Source organism: Bubalus kerabau, chromosome 8 (genome assembly GCF_029407905.1).
Source record: "Bubalus kerabau isolate K-KA32 ecotype Philippines breed swamp buffalo chromosome 8, PCC_UOA_SB_1v2, whole genome shotgun sequence".
Classification (NCBI taxonomy): Eukaryota; Metazoa; Chordata; class Mammalia; order Artiodactyla; family Bovidae; genus Bubalus; species Bubalus kerabau.
Genome location: NC_073631.1, coordinates 106,074,507 through 106,097,053, shown reverse-complemented (window position 1 = coordinate 106,097,053; position 22,547 = coordinate 106,074,507). Strand labels below are relative to the sequence as shown.

General features: G+C 37.7%; 1 protein-coding gene across 2 annotated transcripts in view; it reads right to left on the bottom strand.

Annotated features, from left to right (window-relative positions):
* IFT56 (intraflagellar transport 56) overlaps nt 1-22,343 on the bottom strand; it is a 41,201-nt gene extending 18,858 nt beyond the window's left edge. Inside the window, exons 1-8 of one of the 2 annotated variants that reach the window (XM_055591055.1) lie at nt 22,209-22,343; nt 21,563-21,700; nt 18,703-18,795; nt 16,658-16,772; nt 14,898-14,947; nt 13,079-13,224; nt 11,958-12,129; nt 2,617-2,691 (exon numbers count right to left, since the gene is read on the bottom strand). In XM_055591055.1, the coding sequence (XP_055447030.1) occupies nt 2,617-2,691; nt 11,958-12,129; nt 13,079-13,224; nt 14,898-14,947; nt 16,658-16,772; nt 18,703-18,795; nt 21,563-21,700; nt 22,209-22,211 (792 nt within the window). In that variant the 5' untranslated portion in view covers nt 22,212-22,343. Of the gene's footprint in view, nt 1-2,616; nt 2,692-11,957; nt 12,130-13,078; nt 13,225-14,897; nt 14,948-16,657; nt 16,773-18,702; nt 18,796-21,562; nt 21,701-22,128 lie in introns of both variants that reach the window. The other variant, XM_055591056.1, reaches the window with a different exon arrangement.
* Nucleotides 22,344-22,547: the final 204 nt, after the last annotated feature.

Here is a 22,547-nt window from a genome sequence, read left to right as displayed (position 1 = left end):
TACTGAATGCTAACTGTATGTTGTGTACTGCCTGAGGCACCTTACATATATTACCTCATTTCATCTTCACAAGGAAATGAGGTAGGTGCTGTGATTTCCTTTATTCTACATAGAGAACATAGAGACTCATCAGTGTTTAGTGACTTACCCAAAGTTACAAAGCTAGTATATCGTGTACTTGATTTTGACATCAAGTCTGACTGCGAAAGCTGATGTCAGTAACAATTTATACTGCTTAATATTTTTTTCAGGTTTTGTCTTAAACTATAAAATTAATCTGTATTTACTAGAAAAAGCTTACATATAGTATTACAACAGGCAAAAGGAAAATTACCATTTTCTCACTTTTCTTTGTAATCCCACCCTCCAAATATAACTCCCATCACTAGCTAATACGCACCTTCCAGTTATATGTATATATAAAGGTTCTTTACTCTGGCTGTATATTATATCCACTTGGAAAACTTTTAAGAAAAGTATTGATAGTTGAACCTTAGCCCAACCATTCGATAAAAATCTCACACATTAATATTTTTAAAAATCCCCTGGGTGATTAAAATGTGTAGTTGTAATGACATTACAACTTCCATGATGGCTTCTCTGGTGGCTCAGACAGTAAAGAATCCACTACAATGCAGGAGACCTGGGTTCAATCCCTGGATTGGGAAGATCCCCTGGAGGAAGGCATGGCAACTCAGTCCAGTATTCTTGCCTGGAGAATCCTCATGGACAGAGGAGCCTGGCAGGCTACAGTCCACGGGGTCGCAAAGAGTCGGACATGACTGAGCGACTAAGCACAGCACAACACAATGACATTACAGTCAGAAGCAACCTACATGTCCATCAACAGATGAGATGAATGGACGAAGAAGATGTGGTCTGTATATACAATGGAATATTGCTCAGCCATAAAAAATAATGAAATTTTGCCATTTGCAACATGATGGACCTGGAGGGCATTATGCTAAGTGAAGTAAGTTGGACAGAGAGACAAATACTACTTGATGTCACTTATATGTGGAATCTAAAAAAAATGCAACACATCTGCGAATAGAGCAGAAAAGAAGCAGACAGACTCACAGATATAGAGAACAAACTAGTGGTTACCAGTGGGGAGGGCAGTATGTGGGGGCTGGGGGAAGTACAGACTATTGGGTGTAAGATAGGAATAAAGATGTATTTGTACAACACAGAGCACATAGCTGATATATTGTAATAACTGTAAATGGAGTATAACCTTTTATATAAAAATTTGAAAAATTTTATAAAATGACTGTTGACCATTGAACAATGGTGATGGGGATTGTTTAAGGGTGCTGACTCTCCACACAGTTGAAAATTCAAATATGATTTACAGTCAGCCACCCACATGCAGGGTTCCTCCGTATACGAGGATTCAACCCACCTCAGATGGTACAGTATTTACGACTGAGAAAAATCTGTGTATGAGTGGACCCAGGCATTTCAAACCTGTGTTGCAGAAGGGGTTGTACATTATGTAGGTGTTTTCTCTTGCCTGCCTTTTTTTAAGTTATTTTATTATTCTCCTCTTTCAGCCCCTTAAATACAAACACTCTCTTGGAACCATATTTCTCTTTTTTTAACCTTTTCTTCAGCTATCCCTACTCTTATGAAAACTCCTAAATCTTAATCTCTTAATCTTCCGGTCTTAATCTCTTTCCAAATTTAATTTCCAGACTACTCTAACATATCATATTCTCCACAAAAATTAACCTGGCTTTAATTTATAGACTAACTTAGAAGTGAAAAGGTTAGAGGCAGAAGCTCATAGTGCAAAATAACCTCAGAAAACTCTGTGATGGAGGCCTGAGTTAGAGAAGGAATGGAATAAATAGAAGAATTAATAGGATTAAGTGACTGAGTATCAGAAATAAAGGGGAAGAGAGAGTCTAAACCAGCTACGGTTTTCAGCATTGGTACTGGGAGACTTAGTTCTAACGAAGGTGCAGAGAAATCAGAAGGAAAAGGTGTAGTTATTATTACTGCCATATTCACACGAGGAATCTGAAACTCAACAATACTGAGTAATTTGCTCAGTGTCCCCAGGTGTCTGAGTTGAATACAGCTGCTCTGCACCCACTTTACTGCTGAGTCAATTGAATCCAACTTGAAACTTCATCTGAATCTTTTTTTTTTTTAGCAACTATCCCAGTGCAAATTTTCTGTTCCAGTAAATTCAGTCTGCTCACATATGTCTTCTTCATTCATTCATCCATGTCCTTGCCACAAATGAACCCTTTAAATCCAAGTCATTCTTCAAAGACCAGCTCAAGTTTTACTTTCATCAGAAAGTAAAGGATTTTCACTTTCATCAGAAAGTAAAGGATATGTTCCTTTGTCTTTGCCAACAACATGAACACTTGGATCTCAATACCTCACACTTCTTTCTAAATGTTAAGTATGTGTTACTGCCTTCCCAGTAAGGAAAGAACCTGGTATCTTAAACTCATTCTCTCTCCTCCACAAGAAGAAAGAGTTCACTTGGAGTAGAGAAATACTTGTTGAGATATCTCCCTTCATTCATCTTCCCAACCACTGTAATGTACCCAAAATAGGGTAGGCCTCAAATCATCAAGACTGGAAACTCTTATTCACCAGATTGTGCCTGATGAGCTCTTTAGCAAATTCAAAGGAAGAAGAAGCGTTGTCCATCAAGCTTTTGAGTTCTGCCTGAAATAAAAAAAAAGAAAGGCTTATGAAAATGACAAGTGTATAGTTCTTACATCACCTGTAAGAATTACAAAGTTTTATAGCTTACAAAGAATTTAACATGCTGCTTCCTTTGTTCTGCAGGGCTCTGAGAAATAATGTAATTATTATTCTCCTTATTTTACAGATGAGAACCTTGAGGCTTATAAACATTAAACGACTGAACCTCTACACAGCATGTCTGAAACTGGTGAACCCAAGTCTGAAGACTCCTAGAGTTAGTCTTCGGAGAAGGCAATGGCACCCCACTCCAGTACTCTTGCCTGGAAAATCCCATGGATGGAGGAGTCTGGTAGGCTGTAGTCCATGGGGTCACTAAGAGTCAGACACGACTGAGACTTCCCTTTCACTTTTCACTTTCATGCATTGGAGAAGGAAATGGCAACCCACTCCAGTGTTCTTGCCTGGAGAATCCCAGGGATGGGGGAGCCTTGTGGGCTTCCGTCTATGGGGTCGCACAGAGTCTGACACGACTGAAGCAACTTGGCAGCAGCAGAGTTAGTCTTTCCTTGCAGGTGATCAACTTTTAACAACTAAGGTTGGTTATTTTTCTTTATTTAACATTTTAAATTAATTAACTTATTTATTTATTACTTATTATTTTTTACTGCCCTGGGTCTTTACTGCTGCACGTGGGCTTTCTGTAGTTGTGGTGAGAGGGGGCTACTCTTCACTGGTGTGTGTAGGCTTCTCGTTGCAGAGCACGGGTTTGAGGCACTTGGGCTTCAGTAGTTGCAAGGCTTGGGCTCAGTAGTTCAGTAGTTGTGGTCAAGGGCTCTAGAGCTTGGGCTCAGTAGGTATGGCACACAGGCTTTAGTTGCTCAATGGCAGGCAGAATCTTTCTGGACCAGGGATTGAACTTGTATCTCCTACATTAGCAGTTGGATTTTCAACCACTGTAACACCAGGGAGGTCCACTAAGGTTGATTCTTCAATCTGACCATTCCACCTGTGTCCTGAATTTTCCTATACTTTCTTCCTGCTGAATTGGCCTTTATTTACATGATGCAATTAATGTACCTTCTCCCCTCTATGTTACTATTTATCAGAACTATCAGATCTCTTTTGTTTTATCCTGCTTCTTTAACTTCCCCTAGAACAAATGGTCAGCCATTTCTACAGTGTCTTCAGTAATGTCTGAGGCTTATTTATCCACTTCCTCAGCTTTCTGCTATTCCCTCTTGCCAATCTATAATTTTGACTAACTCTCACCTTCTTTTTCTACCTCCATCGTGGATACCTAAGATTTTCTGGATAAAATAATTAAATTCTTGACTGTTCTCACTAAGCACTACAAACTTGTTCTACCTGATATCATATGGGAATGCACACCTATTTAGCAACCTTTTACTAATCTCCTCTTGTCTACAGCAGGAATTCCAAAGTCTTGGGTAATATTAGGCTAGTTTAGCAGTTTTCAAGCTTTTTGATCTCAAGATCTTTTTTAAACCTTAAAAAGTACTAAGGATCCCAAAGAGTTTTTGTTTATGTGAGTTACAGCCATTCATATATATTGTATTAGAAATTAAAACAGAAATTTAAAGTATTCAATTAATCAAAAGTACTAATAAACTTACTACACATTAACACAAATAATATATTTTTCATTAAAAAAAACTGTATTTACCAACACAAAAATTTAGTGATAAGAATGGTACTGTTATCTATTTTTGCAAGTCTCTTCAATGTCTACCTTAACAGATGACAGCTTGATTGGAATATCTGTGCCTGCAATCAATCTATTTTGAAATCATGCTGTCTCTGGAAAATGTCACTGCACACTCAAAAGTGAATCAAAGTGAAAAGACAAAATCTTTTAGTATTATGAGGCTAGCTTTGATCTTTAGCTAGCCAGGATGAAAGGTGAGGCAAGTGAGATGCACAGGGCACAAATTTAAAGCAGTGCTCACTGCACATGCAAAGATGCTCAACATCATTCCAGCTATTGGGAAAATACAAATCAAGATTACAGTGAGATTCCACTCCACATCCACTGGGATGGCTAGAATAAAAAAGATAATAACAACTGTTGGTAAGGATGTAGAAACATTGAAACTCGAAACTTACACACATTACTAGTGGGAATGGAAACTGGTGCAGCCACTTTGGAAAATAGTCTGAAAGTTCCTCAATTAAATATAGCTACCATATGACCCAGGATTTCCATTTCTAGGTATATGCCCAAGAGAAATGAAACATATTCAAAACATGCCCCAAAACATGTATATACCTGTTTACAGCAGCATTATCATAATAGTAAGAATGTGGAAACAATCCAAATATCCATCTCTGACAATTAGAAAAATACAATGTGGTATATCCATACAATGGAATATTATTTGGTGATAAAAATGAATGAAGTACTGAAACATGCTATAACAAGATGAACTTCATAGACATTAAGCTAAAGTAAAACAGGCCAATCAAAGAAGATTATACATTATTAATATATGACTCCTTTATAGAGGAAATATCCAAAACACACAAATCCATAGAAACAGAAAGTGGATTAGTAGCTGTTTGGGGTTGGCAGGATGGCAGTTGATAGCTATAGATTATGGAGTTTCTTTTTGAAGTAATGGAAATGTTTTAGAATTGACTGTGGTGGGAATTCCCTGGCAGTCCAGTGGTTAGGACTCAGCACTTTCACTGCCAAGGGTGTGGGATCAATCCCTGGTTAGGGAAGTTAGATCCTGAAAACTGCATGGTGTAATCAAAAATAGTGCAGGGGTGGGGGGAGTGTTTAAAAATAAATAAATAAGTGAGTAAAATTGACTGTGGTGAAGATTAAACACAGTGGTGAATACATTAAAACCCACAGAATTGTATATTTCAAAAGGGTGACTCCATGGTACTTTAGTTATACCTCAATAAAGCTGTTAAAACATAGAGGTATAAATAGAAGATGTAGGTCATCTTATTTTAGAGTTAAAATGACATCTAAAAGTACAAAAACATGATAAAAATCATGTAAGAAATATTCCTCATGATATACATGCTTTCACATTCAAATTGTCTGTGTCCTATATTTAAAATGAAAATCCCTTATGATTATACAGTGGAGATGACAACTAGGTTCAAGGGATTAGATCTGGTAGACAGTGTCTGAAGAACAATGGATGGAGGTTTATACATTGTACAGGAGGCATCCCAAAGAAAAAGAAATGCAAGAAGGCAAACTGGTTGTCTGGGGAGACTTTACAAATACCTGAGAAAAGAAGACAAGCAAAAGGCAAAAGAGAAAGGGAAAGATATACCCAACTGAATGCAGACCTCCAAAAAATAGCAAGAAGAGATAAGAAAGCCCTCTTTGGTGAATAATGCAAAGAAAGAGGAAAACAATAGAATGAAAAAGACAAGAGATCTCTTCAAACTGGAGATAACAGGGGAGCATTTCATGCAAAGATGGGCACAATAAAGGACAGAAATGGCAAGGAATCACAGAAGTAGAAGGGATTAAGAGGACATGGCAAGAACACATAGAAGAACTGAACAAGAAAGGTCTTAATGACCCAGATAACCATAGTGGTGTAGTCATTCACCTAGAGCCAGACATCCTGGAGTGTGAAGTTAAGTGGGCCTAAGGAAGCATTACTATCAACAAAGCTAGTGGAGGTGATGGAATTCCAGCTGAGCTATTTCAGATCCTAAAAGAAGATGCTGTTAAAGTGCTGCACTCAATGTGGTAGCAAATTTGGAAAACTCAGTAGTGGACACAGGACTGGAAAAGGTCAGTTTTCAGTCCAATCCCAAAGAAAGGCAATGCCAAAGAATGTTCGAATTACCATATCATTGCACTCATGTCACATGCTAGCAAGACTATGCTCACAATCCTTCAAGCTAGGCTTCAGCAGCAGATGAACTGAGAACTTCCATATGTTCAAGCTGGATTTAGAAAAGGCAGAGGAACCAGAGATCAAATTGCCAACATACTGTGGATCATATAAAAAAGCAAGGGAATTAAAAAAAAAAACATCTATTTCTGCTTCATTGCTAAAACCTTTGGCTGTGTGTATCACAACAAACTATGGAAAATTCTTAAAGAGATGGGAATATCAGACCACCTTAACCTGCCTCCTGAGAAACCTGTATGCAGGACAAGAAGCAACAGTTACAACTGGACATGGAACAATGGACTAGTTCAAAATTGGGAAAGGAGTATGTCAATGCTGTATATTGTCACCCTGCTTATTTAACTTATATGCAGAGTACATCATGTGAAATGCTGGGCTAGATGAAGCATAAGCTGGAATCAAGATTGCCAGGAGAAGTAGCAATAACCTCAGATATGCAGATGATACCACTTTAATAGCAGAAAGCAAAGGGGAACTACAGAGCCTCTTGATGAAGGTGAAAGAGGAAGGTGAAAAAGCTGGCTTAAAATTCAGCATTCAAAAAATGAAGATATGGTATCTGGTCCCATCATTTCATGGCAGATAGATGGGGAAAAGTGGAAACAGTGACAGATTTTATTTTCTTGGGCTCCAAAATCACTGTGGACGGTGACTGTAGCCACCAAATTAAAAGATGCTTGCTCCTTGGAAGAAAAGCTATGACAAACCTAAACGGAGTATTAAAAAGCAGAAATATCACTTTGCCGATAAAGGTTTGCATAGTCAAAGCTATGGTTTTTCCAATAGTCATATACAGATGTGAAAGTTGGACCATAAAGAAGGCTGAGCATCGAAAAATTGATGCTTTTGAACTGTGGAGCAGGGGATGAATCTTGAGAGCACTTGGACAGCAAGGAGATCAAACCAGTCAATCCTAAAGGAAATCAACCATGAATATTCATTGGAAGGACTGATGCTGAAGCTCAAATTCTTTGGCCAGCCAATGTGAAGAGCTGACTCTTTGGAAAAGACCCTGATGCTGGAAAAGTCTGAGAACAAGAGGAGAAGGGGTTAACAGAGATGAGATGGTTGGATGGCATCACTGACTCATGGACTTGAGTTGGAGCAGGCTCCAGGAGTTGGTGATAAACAGAGAAGCCTGGAGTACTGCAGTTCATGGAGTCCCAAAGAGTCAGACAGGACTTAATGACTCAACAACAGCAACAATAATATTTAAAACATGTATTAGGGTTTTGTCTTTTCAATCTAACTTGTCAATCTTTGTCCTTAATTGAGAAACAAAACCTTTTAGACATAATTACAGATAATTTGGATTTGTAAAAGGCAAAACAATAGGCTTTTAGAATATCAGAGAACAAAATTTGGACTAGGAAATATTTTTTAAACAAAATATGAAAAGCACTAAACATAAAGAAAAAGATAAATCTGACTATGTTTCAGCCTATAAAATCTTTGATAATTGCTCAGTTCACTATCTACTATGTATATAAAGGTAAAGACTTTATATACATCACAAAAACCTACAATAATTCAGTACTGTTATTTTGCATACTCTGTACTGAACCACATAGCTAGTAACCTAAGATTGGAATTCGGATAAAATTTCTTTATCCTCTGAAACTATTCCTTCCTTTCACAAGCATCCTATACTCACTGCTTCTATTTCCTCATCATCTACTTGTCTTTCTTCTGCCATATCCCTCAGGACATTTCTCAGTCCAAGAGGTTACTCATTCACTCCTTATCTCCTTGACATCTAGCTTCAACACTCAATAATAATAATACCTTAATCAGCATAGGAAATACCAGTTATGAAATCCAATGGCCTTTTCTTAATCTTCATATTTATTGACCTGTTTTGAACCTCCTCCTGTTTTTAAACATGACTTGCCCTTAATCTGTTAGTCATATTTTAAAATTCTCATTCAACCATTACTTCATTGGCATCAACTTTGTATATTCATTGTGCCAGGTCTTGGGATATAAATGTCACAAGGCTCAACCCTCAATAAGCTTATCTAGATTAAAGATAATTAAAGCAGGTTCATGAGGCCTTGCTCCAGTAGGACTCACCACCATCTGGACCCTAAGGGCCCCCATGCAGCTCAGTGCCACGGCTGTGCTACCCCATGACCGTGGGCGTCAGCAAGGCCTACAAGATGGATAAGAATGTGAGCCAACAGAGCTATAACCACTGTTCCTGTGGGCACCTCACCAAGAACAAGCCTCATGATCTGAGAGGTCTGAAGTTTAACCCTTTAGGAGTGGCAAGCCGCGGAGCTGCTCAAGGTCTCTGAGAACAGGGCCTCAAGTTCATCAAGAAAAGGGTGGGGACACACATCCATGCCAAGAAGAAGGGAGAGGAGCTGAGTAATGTCCTGGTAGTCACGAGGAGAGTCGCAGCCAAGGACAGAGCTCCTTCCTCTCTGTGAATAATAAAACTTGTTCAGAAAAAAAAGGTAATTAGGCAACTACCAAACAATAAGCATGATTTTATATATAGATATAGAATCATATATAATAGCCATATTATTACCAATTATTTGTTGCTAAGATATAATAACCATATTGTTTAATATATATATAAAATCATGCTTGTTATTTGGTAGCTGTATTATTACATGTGTATGTGTGTATACATATATATGTTATATATATATATATAAGTTTAGAGCAGAGAAGAAGAATGCATGCCTAAATTTGCATTAAATTTTAGTGGTTAAGTCTATGGGCTTTATTTTTTGTTTTGTTTTGTTTCTTTTTTTAATTTATTTTTTAGTTGAAGGATAATTGCTTTACAGAATTCTGTTGTTTTCTGTCAAACATCAACATGAACCAGCCATCTACGGGCTTTAGAGATCTGAATTTCTCACTTGTTAGTTGTATAACTTTGAGTGAGTTGTTCAAAGGATTTTAACAATTGAATGAATCATTACATAATATTTCATGCTTACTATAGAAGAGCAGAATAGTTTGGTGTTTGGGAAAAGAACGAATTATACAGTATAGAGCCCATTATAAAAGATACTAGAGGAATGCTTGCTTTGAGAAGGTTTAATAAAACTATCTTAAGTAAAAACAAACTATATCCTATTGCTGTCAAAAAAAAAAAAAAAAAGAAAGAAAGAAAGCTCCTTAGGGTACATTTGTTACAGTTATCTACTGCTGGACAACATTATACAATCAATATGTAATCTGCATGGGCACAATTTCAAATGAAAAAGCATGCTTGTAGTGAACAAGAAGTACAATTTGCTGTCCTGAGTTGGATAGCATTAGATTTAGAACATATTGGTTAGCCATGTCACCCATTCCAGACTATGGAAAGAACACGTGCAGACAAAATATAAGCATTTAATAGGTTGGACCTTATGCCAAAATTGGCAAAGCCCCCAAGACAGACTCAATATAGAAAGACAAAAATATACTTCTTTTATTTATTTTAACCAAAACTCTAATTAAAGATCAAATTGCAAATCCAGTTTACTGTTAAACTGCTGATGCTGGGAACTAGTCAATTAGGCAGGGACTTTAGCTGAAATGAGGATATCCAAAAATGTATTTTATTTCATACATAAAGCAACCGTTCCATATCATACTAAGCAATTTAACTGTAGGCATTTCTTTTGCCTCAAGTGAGCACCTTTATCAACACAAGTCATGAAGAGTGAACCTGAGCAAATGTTAAGGATATGTGTTCTCTATCCACCAGCTGATAAATGCTGTTTCACTCACCAACTCAATCTGCTGTTAGTGTAAGTATATTAATAGTGCTTCCTGCTATTACACAATAAATTTTGCTTTGATATAGTAGTTAATTTTCTAGTTTCAATTTCTTCCTTCCTCCCCCTATTCTGGACTTCCAAGTTGGTGCAGTGGTAAAGAATCCGTCTGCTAATGAAGGAGGCACAGTAGATGCAGGTTTGATCCCTGGGTTGGGAAGACCCCCCTGGAGGAGGAAATGGCAACTCACTCCAATACTCTTGCCTGGAAAATCCCATCGATAGAGGAGTCTGGAGGACTATAGTCCAAGGGGTCACTAAAAAGTCAGACATGACTGAGCACACTCATTCCTTCCCCTACTCTAGGCTGATATGATGCCACTTACCCTGCCTTTTGGGCAGGGTATCTACACATAAAGAAATTTTGCATTTAAATTTTGGTGGCTTCTGACATCAACTAAAGTAATGGCCAAGGAAGTAATTTGTACTCATGGACCCCCTCGTAGGGTTAACCTAAACATATCTGCACATAAAGTATATTCAAATATATATACCCAAATCTGTATAGATATAGTATAGAACATGCTATCTATAGATCTATTTATATCTATGTTTATATGTATATATATGTGTAGGCGTGTGTTTATGTGTAGCTTAATAAGATGAGATCATAATGTATGGACTCCTGTATACTCTGAGTTTCAAATAAAACGAGAGCTATGACAACAAGGAAAAAAATCAAAAAAAGAAAAAAAGAGAGCTGTTTAACAGAATTTATCTGCAGGATTGTCAGGGAAACTAAATAATGGATACAAAGTATTCTGCACAGGGCCTATAAGTTAACTTTCTAACTACTTTTAAATAATGGATACAAAGTATTCTGCACAGGGCCTATAAGTTAACTTTCTAACTACTTTTAAATAATGGATACAAAGTATTCTACACAGTGCCTATAAGTTAACCACTTTCTAACTACTTATGAAATGCCTCCCACTATTGCTTCTTGGCAACCTTAAAGGAGATACTGCAGTATCACTGAGCAGAGAAAGGCACTCCAGGAAACAGAAAGGAGTGTACAAAGCCAGGCAGTAGGAGGATATGGGTGTGTGAAACAAACTCAATGACTGGACTGAAGAGAACAAAGACGAGAGGCAGGGAAATTATTTAAGGAGTTGAAACAAGAGGTAAGGAGTGCCGGAACTAGAGCAGTGGCAAAGGAGACAGCACAGAGAAAAGAGGTATCTAGAACCGAAATGACAGGAACGGGTAGAAAATTAGAGTGCGGATGAAGAAGGAGAGAGCGATGGACACTGTAGCTTTCTGATTACATGTTGATGACTCTGAGCCACAAACATATTTCAGAGAAAGAAGCAGAAGTATTTTGTTTTTAACATATTTAAGGTAATGTAAGGCACAGATAAAGATCATCTACAGTATATCAGATGCACACAGACAATTCAGAAGTCAACATTCTTTTTTAGAATATCTGGTAAATACAAATATTTATACAGTTGGGTTCTTATAGAATCACACCTGCAATAACAAAGGGATATTAATCAAGAGTAACAGATAACAGTTTTATGAATAATCTGGGAAGTATATGGTAATTCAAACTGGAATTAAGTGAATTAAGAACAAATTTCATCACTACCTCAGCGGCTTTGCCATTGTAAAGGCGAAAATGATTACAGGCCTTAAGATTGAGTGCGATGGTGCTATCAGGAATTTGCTGAAGATAAACAGCCAGAACTTCTTGAGACACATCATAGTAATCCAGCTTGTAGTAACATAGGGCCACATAAACATTGAGGGCAAGGTATTCCCTATTAGATGAAAAAATTAAGGATTAACAATTTAAGTCTACTTCACAAAAATGTTGTCAAACTACAGACATTTTTAATGGCTCAACTGGACAGTAAGGCAAAGAGGACATTTCTTTTTTTAAAGAAAAAGGCAATATGATCAGTGTAGTCTTTTTCTTTTTGTGTTATAATATTTGAGTGTTTTGATATAAGTAGAGTAAAAGATGACAACTAGAGGAGAAAGGGAAAAGTTCAACTACTACCTGTTCATGTTTAAAAAAACCAACAAAACTAATATAATCAGTAATGAAGTATAAATGCAAATAAGCTGACACTGTACAGAAGATGGACAGACAAGGCAAGTAGGTTTGATGACTGAGAATGGGAACAGGTGGGAGACTATGACAGTAATGCAAAAGGAGGGAGAAGGGAGACGGACGAGATATTTTGGGATACAGAAGAGAGACCAAGTAGTCAGTGATAAAGTTGGAACTTTATCTGTTTAAACTGTTCTTTAGAACAGTTTGTTTCTAATTTTGTCAGCAAATTACCCTCAATGTAACTACAACACTGAAATTGATACATCTAGACCATGCATTTTCAACAGGTATGATATCACCCCCAAAGGGGCAAAAATTGGTTCTTATGGAGAGATGAAAAATATATACATACATACAGATATACATATAGTACATATACATATATCTGTATATAGATATACATACAGTACATAACCAAATATACAATATACCTGTGGTACTGAAACTTAATGGGAGGGCAATTAAGAGGGGGAAAGACAATCTAGACAATAAGGAGTTTAGACTATAAGGAGTTCTTAATCTCACCAGATTATTAAACAGACTTGAACACATGGTGATATTAGAACCAAAGGACACTAGGTCCTCAGCCAAACTGGGTACAGAAGAAAGTAACAAAATGAGAGTTCAAGGAGGCGTAACAGGACACACACCTGTTATCTAGCAGTATGCGCTTGTAAATATCAATAGCTTCTTGGTAGTGAGATCGCATATAGTGGATTGAGGCCAAACTGAGTTGATCTTCTGTGATATCCTGAAGATTCTGATGGAAGTTCATCAATTTCTTCTCATCATTAAACTAAAATTGTAAGAGAGAAAAAAGACATAAAAATTCATGTTAGAGTATGGTTAGAGAAATCAACACTTAAGTAACACAAATTTAACTCCACCCACCCTTCAGCCACTTGCCTCTGTTCTCCCTATTTCTCTTCAGCTCCCAGTCTTCTTTATCTCTCCTTCAGATACAGAATAAAATAGTCTCTAGAGGCAGAGCCTTAGTCTTTAGTTACAACTCATTAATTACTTGACCCCGCTCTTCTTACTTTCTGTTTCTTTTCTATTTCTTTCTTTATATCTTCTCCCTCCCTTTTTATCGTCTATGTTTCTATCTTTTTTATATGCTGTTTATGAGAGACATTTAAAATAGGACATAGAAAAGTAGAGAATGAACAGATATAAAAAGATGTAATAGGCAACCACTAACCAAAGGAGAGCTGATAGAGCTACACAAACATGACAAAGTAGTGTTTACATGAAGAGAGAGTTTTAGAGATAAAGATAGACATTTCATAATGATAATGATAAATGTTTCCATTCACTAGATGGACATAACAATTCTATATCTGTATGCACTTAATGAGAGTCTGTAAAACATGTAAAGCAAAAATTGAAAGAACTAAACAAAGAGAGATAATTACAGCATGAAAATTTTAAATACACCAAGAACAATTATTTTCAAATACTACCTATAGATAAACTTCCTGTAAAACAGTTTAGCACTATCAGTTAACAGCTTTAAATTTTTATTGTTCATACTCAATAACTCAATAAGTCTATTTCTAGGGTGTTAGAATTACATTTTTATAATTAAAATCGAAACCAATCTTGAAGCCAAATAACTAGGAAATGCAGAATGAATTGTGGCACATGCATATGATGGATTGTTATTTAAAAAGGACGGGTTTGAAGACTAGTGACTCAGGGATACGCTCATAATTTAAAGGTAGGTTGTAGAATACAAAAGTATATATTTAACATAAATCCCATTCTGCAAAACAAATGAACAAAAATACAAATATGCATATAAAAAATAATTATCCCTAAAGGGATATGCCCAAAGGTTGAAATTTAGTTAACTTTAAATATGGTAGACGTTTGAACAAACTCCGGGAGATAGTGAAGAAAAGGGAAGCCTGACATGCTGCAGTCCGTGGAGTCACAAACAGTCAGATATGACTTAGCGACAGAACAACAACAACATCTTTTTATTGCATATTTATATTTTGATTACTAGAATGTGTGAATTTTATAATATGAAAAAGTATTCATAAATAATTAGATGATGATCAAAATTATTGCTATAAGGCAGGCAATTCAGAAAAGTATGTATTTATTTTCAGGAGTCAGGACAAGCATCTTTGCTTCTGTTTCCTAAGAGACAATAAGATGGTGGAAACAAACTAATCATAAAAGACTACTGTTTAAGAAGAACTAAAACCTAACATCTCTGAATAAATTACCGCGGTAAAAAACATTAATGGGGGAGAAAAATCCTATAAAATTAATACCTGTATTCTACTTGCTCTAAACATATCATTAACAAGAATTTCTACTTAATCCTCTTTCACCCATGCTGGTAACAAGAAAGAAAGAGAAAAATATTTTAAAAACAAAAGCTTTAATTTATGTCAATTAAAAAAGAAAAACAAAATTTTACATTAAAAAAAAAGTCTGAAATAAGCACAGAAATACCTTGTGAGCCAAGTGGAAGAGGAGGCGGTTTTGAAGTCGGCTTTTTGGAGCTGAGGAAAAAATCCAAGGTGCTTATTAAAGATTTCAATTGTCTATGGCACTTAGTCTCTTGTAGGAGTGACATGAGACTCAGATAAGGATACTCCCAAATCCTTACCCATGGGATCCTGCTATGTCTCTGTATAATATATATTACTTTAGTCTAGTCCTACTCCAGTAGAAGGAACATCATCAAGAACCAGAAGGAAAACACTCTAGGGTTCTGCTCGTGCCCACACTGGTTCCTCCTGACTCTCGTGGTAAAGCACAGCCTGCACTCTTCACAGTGCCCCCAGCAGCCCATCCTGTGTAGTTCACACGCGGAACCAAACATGGGAAGCAAACGTTGTGGTCCTATCAGTACGTGTAGGAATCCAGTGCTGTCAATTCCTTCTGAACTCTTCTTTTCATAGTTACACTGCCATGTTTTCCTAAATGGGGCTTCACAGGTGCCTCAGTGGTAAAGAATCTGCCTGTCATTGCAGGAGACACAGGTTTGATCCCTGGGTCACGAAGATCCCCTGGAGAAGGGAATGGCAACCCATTCCAATATCTTTGCCCAGAAAATCCCATAGACAGAGGAGCCCAGTGGGCTACAGTCCATGGGGTTGCAAAGAGTCAGACACAATTGAGAACACTTGCATGCATTTCCCTAAATACTAGCCCATTCTCCACAGATCTTCTGGCATGATAATCTGCCATCTAAAAGAGGTAGCCAAGCAAAAAAGTTGACATCTTTTAAATTCCAGATCCGCTTTGTGCTCTTGGAGAACCTTCCTAATTCTGGATACTCAATATTATTAATCTATCTCTTTACAACAAAAAGTCATACTTCAATGTTAAAAAAGAAAAAATATGCATGGAAAGAGAGATAGGTACCTTGATCATCTTATATGCATCTAACTGTTCTACGCACAAAGTCTAGAAACATGAGATAAATAACTCAAAGACCATTATAAATGAATTGGGAAAAACTACATCAGTAAATTGAAACAACTTGGGTACAAATCAAGAGATTTTCCATGACCTTGAACTGGAATTCTATCTAAATATGTATGTGCCAGTTAATTCTCTAAGATTCTACCCTGGAATACACTCATCGCTCACATATTTCCTAACAAACATTCTTTTGCCCACTTTCTCTATTTTTCTTTGATTTTAATTTGATTCATACTCTAATTATTCTTAATCTTTCCTCCCATATTTCCATTTTGCCCTACACTAATTTGCAAATTTGAATTCACTTCTAAGATTACTGACTTCATAAGTCAAACAAAAGGGAAGAAATCTGGATTCTTCAACCTGAAATTACTAGGCTTCTCATTTCGAAGTAGGACAAGAAGCGATAAGATCCACATTAATGAGAGCTTGACCAACTATACCCAACTCCTACCAACAGCATGAATGTCCCACCACAGGAGGGCCTAAGAAAGGCACCTTGTCTTTTTCTTCTCTCATCCTTCTGCTTTTTGGCTGTAGATTCTGGGGAAGTGAAGTGGGGAGGGTAAGGGTAAGGCACACAGAGATTAACTCTGTCTTTAAAGATAAAGTTGCTAAGATCCAATATGCTTTGAAGAGTAGAGCTTTTCTTTCTTTTTTTTTTTTTTTTTAGCTTTCTAATGTCACCTGATTTTTCCTTGAGAAAGGTATTAAGTTTAAAAATCTCCAAAATGACTCTTAGTATTAGTGATGAATTTCAGATATTAAAAGGGCTTATTTACCTTTAAATCCAGCTGCTTCAGCTTGTTTATACATTCCAAGAAAAAAGTACGTACAGGCTAGGTTCACCCAGACTTCAGGATTGCAATTTTCTTCTTTTGTTGCATTTTCATATTCCTGAAATATACAATAAGCAATAATCCCTTATAGCAGTAAAGCAATCAATGGGCCATTCCTTTATGTATAATGTAATGCTGCTGCTGCTGCTAAGTCTCTTCAGTCGTGTTCGACTCTGTGCAACCCCATAGACAGCAGCCCACCAGGCTCCCCGGTCCCTGGGATTCTCCAGGCAAGAACACTGGAGTGGGTTGCCATTTCCTTCTCCAATGCAGGAAAGTGAAAAGTGAAAGTGAAGTCGCTGGGTCGTGTCTGACTCTTAGCGACCCCACGGACTGCAGCCTACCTACCAGGCTCCTCCGCCCATGGGATTTTCCAGGCAAGAGTACTGGAGTTCTTGACTGGGCAACTTCACATTTAAGAGAATTCTATATGCTCCTTAGGGCTTCCCAGGTGGCGCTAGTGGTAAAGAACCTGCCTGCCGACGCAGATGTAATTTCAGTCCCTGGGTCGGGAAGATCCCCTGGAGGAGCGCTGCCGACGCAGATGTAATTTCAGTCCCTGGGTCGGGAAGATCCCCTGGAGGAGCGCATGGCAACCCACTCCAATATTCTTGCCTGGAGAATCTCATGAACAGAGGAGCCTCGTGGGCTACAGTGCACAGAGTCACAAAGAGTCACACACGACTGAAGCGACTTACCACGTACACACATGTGCTCCTTATATTCTATACCTGTAATATTAAATACTGCAGTTAGGGCTCAAGCCTACCCATGTGGGACTGTTGCCCATAGAACCCTACACTTGTTTTTTTTTTCTTTCCCTTTTAATACTGATACGGGCTAACAAACTGCAGAAATGAAAAACAACTAAAATATTTTGTTTTTGCTAACTTAAAAAGATATTAAAAATGCATAGTTTCACCTAACTTAAAATCTGATACCTTAATATGCTACAAATTTGATTTCATTCTAATTGCTTTCTGGCTTTGTTTACTTGGCTTTACATTTTAAAAATTTGGTCTTTGAGGGTTTTTTCCTTCCCTGTTAAGGATAGTTTCTGAAATTCACTTTGTCAACTACATTTTCCATATACTCTTTTACTATCAGTGTTTACCACATGCCTATTTTCTTTTTTACTCCATTTGAACTACTCTCTCTTCTCCTAAATCTTTCACAAATACTACCAGCTTCTATTCTGCCCTCTTCACATCTTCACTTTTCCTTCACTGATTTTGTTGCTTTTGTTCATATCAGTTTCTCATTGTGTGATCTTGGATATTTTTCATTTTAGTAGTGCAGGTTTTTAATATCCTTAAATTACATTTTGAGAGTGAGAATATGTAAGAAAGGTCAAAACAATTTCATTTATGAGTTAAAAATCATTGACATAAGGCATCTACAATTTTATGTACAGCCATAATTCTATAGATTGTTAATTACATTGTAGGGTTTACAATGACCAAGAAAAACAACTTTCAAAACTATATTTTTAAAAATATAAAAAATAAATAATAAAATATTTTAAAATATAAAGATAAAATAATATTTCCTATGTCTAAAATTAACCTTTCAAAATAACCATGAACTTTTTTTGAGAAAAGAATCATAAAACTTTTAATCAAAAGGGCTTATTTTTCTTCTCCTGAAGATTTCCTTAAGAAAGACTAATATTAATATATTGAACAATCTCATTAGTATATATTTAAAAGGAAAAAGTAAATAACATTGCTATATATACTTGAACATATATAGAAGATTTCTGAAGCAATACATCAAAAAAGATCCAATGTTTACTCCTGTTCACAAAGAAATAGGATGGAGGAAGGCAAACAGGGTGACTTTTTTCCTTTTTCCTTTGTTCCCCTCTATATTGTTTGAATTTTACCATGAGCATGTATTATTATAATACAAAACTTAATAACATTTCAAAACCCTACAGTTATTTAAAAAAAACAAACAAACAAACAAAAAAACAACTTTAAACTAACCTCCAAAGCTCTCTTGTAGTCACCCAGGTGAAAAGCACAGTATCCAATCCACAAATTAGTATCCTCTTCTTGTTCCCCAACATGACGTTTGAACTTCATGTTAAAATTTCATGAAAAAAAAAATCATGAATACTTTGAATGGTAAGCCCTTGTTTAAAAAACCATGTTAAGTTATTAATGAACAATAGGAAATTGCAAATTATGGAAGCAAGATAATCTCAGTTTAATCAAACTGATACCTACAGAACTCAGCACAATTAACTACCTTTTCCTCAAATATTTCACAACTGTTTTTGTGTTTATTGACACCTTACTCCAGGAAGTATCTAAGAGTTATCCTCATAAAAATTCTGGGTGATTTATAAGGATCATAAGAACTCTCTGAAATATTTAATGCCAAATAACTGAAGGTTAGAGAAATTAAGCAATGACCTCAAGGCCACACACAGCCAGTAAGTGTGGTGGAAGGGACCACATAGCCAACTGACTCCAAAGCCCATGTTTTCACCCCCTATCCCATGTTCTACTGCATTTAAGTTCACACTTCAAACCTGTCCCATGAGCACACACATATATTTATTCATAGGTTATAACTTTTCACTGAAGACAAGGCATTAAATCATTCTATTACCCTTGAACAGGCTTGCCAGGGCCTCTAAGAATTAAAGATTTTAGAAGACCACCTAATCATTTATGTCCATTGTGAAAAAATATTTATGAATTCATCATCCATGAAACTAAAGTCCTGTTTTGGAGGAAAGGTGTGAGATCCTGAAGAAGTCTGAATTACCATGAGCTTTTTTTTTTTTTTTTTTGGCAAAAGGAGATTTTTTTTTTCCCACTCTATGTGGTGATAAGTCAAAAACATAGGTGAAAAAGCAAAAACTAAACAGATCATTGTTGATTTGTAGTGACCTAAATAGGAAGGAAATCTAAAAAACAGTGGAAATATGTATGCATATAAGTGATTCACTTTACTGTACAGTAGAGGCTAACAACATTGTAAAGCAACTATACTCTAATAAAAATAAGATAAAATTTTAAAAAACCAATCATTGTTACAAAACTTCAGGTGCCTTGACCAGTACAAGATGAAGACATCTATTGATACTCTGTCTAAATAAAAACTTACTCTTGTAGCTAACTCTATAATATTAGAAATTCTCCTCTCACCTAGAGAAGGAAATGGCAACCCACTCCAGTATACTTGCCTGGAAAACCCAAAGGACAGAGAAGCCTGGTGGGCTATAGTTCATGGGGTCACAAAGAGTCAGACACGACTGAAGCGACTAAACAACAACTACCTCTCACCAAATACTGTGAATCTGAGTGCAGTGCCTTAAGTCTGAAGAAACTCTTATTTGAGGTCTCCCTGAATTTGCCCCTGGAATTCCCTGGAGCCACAGCAAAAAGAGAGAAGGGAAAAAGAGACTAACAAAAATCACACATGTATCTACCACTCACTCCACTGATTTACAGAGCAGGAGGGTCCTTCCAAGGCAGCTCCCCTGATTTAAAGATAAGAAATCCGACACCAGAAAAGTTTAAGCAATGTGCTCAACACCAGCGGACTAGCAAGAAACACAGGACTTTACACGCAAGACTGAGAAAGATATATAAAGCTGATTAAAACACTTATTGTTGATAGAGTAATACGGCTGTAGTAGTGCTTTAGAGAAATGGTTATGGCGCAACACAACCAGGCTGTGCCATCAAAACTCCTCCCCTCTTCGTTCTTTGGTGTGCCCCATTAATTTCTCCTACAACACGTGCTTCCCACAAAGCACGTATCCTTGGACCATCTACACCAGCACTTAGGCTATTTGCCCAAAATATTGGGTTCTTGAGTCTCCCTGGTGGCTTAGATGATAAAGAACCCGCCTGCAACTTGGGAGACCCGGGTTCAATCCCTGGGTCAGGAGGATCCCGTGGAGAAGGGAAAGGTATCCCACTCCAGAATTCTTGCCTGGGAAATCCCATGGACAGAGGAGCCTGGCTATAGTTCATGGGGTTGAAAAGAGTTAGGCATGACTGAGCGACTAACACACACACACACACACACGGTAGGAGTCCAGAAATGCACATTTAAACAAGTACCACAAGTGACTCTGCTGCTGCTAAGTCACTTCAGTCGTGTTCGACTCTGTGCGAGCCCATAGACGGCAGCCCACCAGGCTCCCCAGTCCCTGGGATTCTCCAGGCAAGAACACTGGAGTGGGTTGCCATTTCCTTCTCCAATGCATGAAAATGAAAAGTGAAAGGGAAGTCGCTCAGTCGTGTCTGACTGTTCTCAACCCCATGGACTGCAGTCTACCAGGCTCCTCCATCCATGGGATTTTCCAGGCCAGAGTACTGGAGTGGGGTGCCATCGCCTTGAGTATTAAAATTTGAGAACTACTGCCATAGAGATTTGAAATATCTTCTGAAGATACAGTATTTCACACAATAAGCATGAAACATGGTAGAATTACTTAAATTTGATTAAAATGTTATAACATATTAATAGGAATAAATCATAAACTGGTCAGGGGGTGGAATAGGCAATGTGTGAACTGACACTGTATTAAATGTCCCTCTACATTTTTAGGCTAGATTTGCCATCAGTGGAACTAGACATAATTAAAAGTGTCCCTCAAGAAATAAGTCTATCATGTAAAAAAAAGAGAGAGAGAAAGAAGTCTATCTTTTTAGTTCATCTTTAGTCAGGTTTATAGTTAACCTGGAATCTGTGCCTGACTAGATTTACAGGAAGTCCCAGAATGCACCCACCTGTTCCATGCATAGCAACCAGCATTCACCCATGCATTCCTCTATATTCTGGTTATTTACGTCCTAAGAAGCAACTTTCTTTGGACATTACCTCCAACAGGGTAATAGCTCCAGTGAAATCTCTTTGTGAAAGTAGCTCCTCCAGCTTTGGAATCTTCCTACCTTTCTTCTTCCTTTTGTCAGTGTGCGGTGGGTCCCCGCCTACAGCAGGTTTGGCCCTTGAAAGCATCTGTGAAAGAACAACAAAGATAGCTGTATGATCCCAATCCCGTGGTCAATTTTAAACTGAGAGTGACGGCTCCCGGATTCATGTTCAGCAAGTCCTGAACAACGAACCCCTTGTAAGCCTATTTAAACTCTTTCCGTAATACGCATTTTACTAAAAGGTCCATCACCCGGTGCTTGAGCTGAACGAAACCGCTATTCCCTACTTCTTCATCTCCTCCAACGAGAATGAGGTAAAAGATGCTTTCGCGGAGCTGTTGTCATCTCAGCCTTCCCTTGGTCCACTTCCCATCTCACGCGCAGCTCAGGAGTGGGAAAACGGAGAAACAGGAGGGAAGAAAGCAACGATGTATCTACAGTTGCAGCCCTGTCCCAGGTGGGAACACGGGAGCGGGCACAGACATCTGCCTCCGCTAACACTCCTAGACTTACACCAGAAGTGTGCTAGGAATCTCCAATCTCCAGTCCCAGGACCTACTCAAACTTATTCCTCACTATTCGACGCCACTAACCATCTTGGCGCCGGTCCTGTGAACACCCTCTGCAGACAGACAGCAGAAGGCCTGGCTTCAGCGCGCCTCAGCATCCATGAAGCTCGCTTGGTCTCCACGGCAACCCCGCCAGGGGACTGGTCCTGCTCGGAGTAGCGCTCGCCGGAAAACTGGTGCCCTGCGCATCTTGGTTCCCATAGGCTTATCGCTGCTGCTGGGCGTGAAAGGTTTTCTTTCCGGATGAAGGTGTCTTTCTCTGTACTGAGAGCGAGAGTTTGTCTGTATTTCTGTGAGTTCACATTAGGAAAAAGCGAATTAAAATGACGGTTTTTCAAAAACAGGTTTCCCGGGAAAGTCATT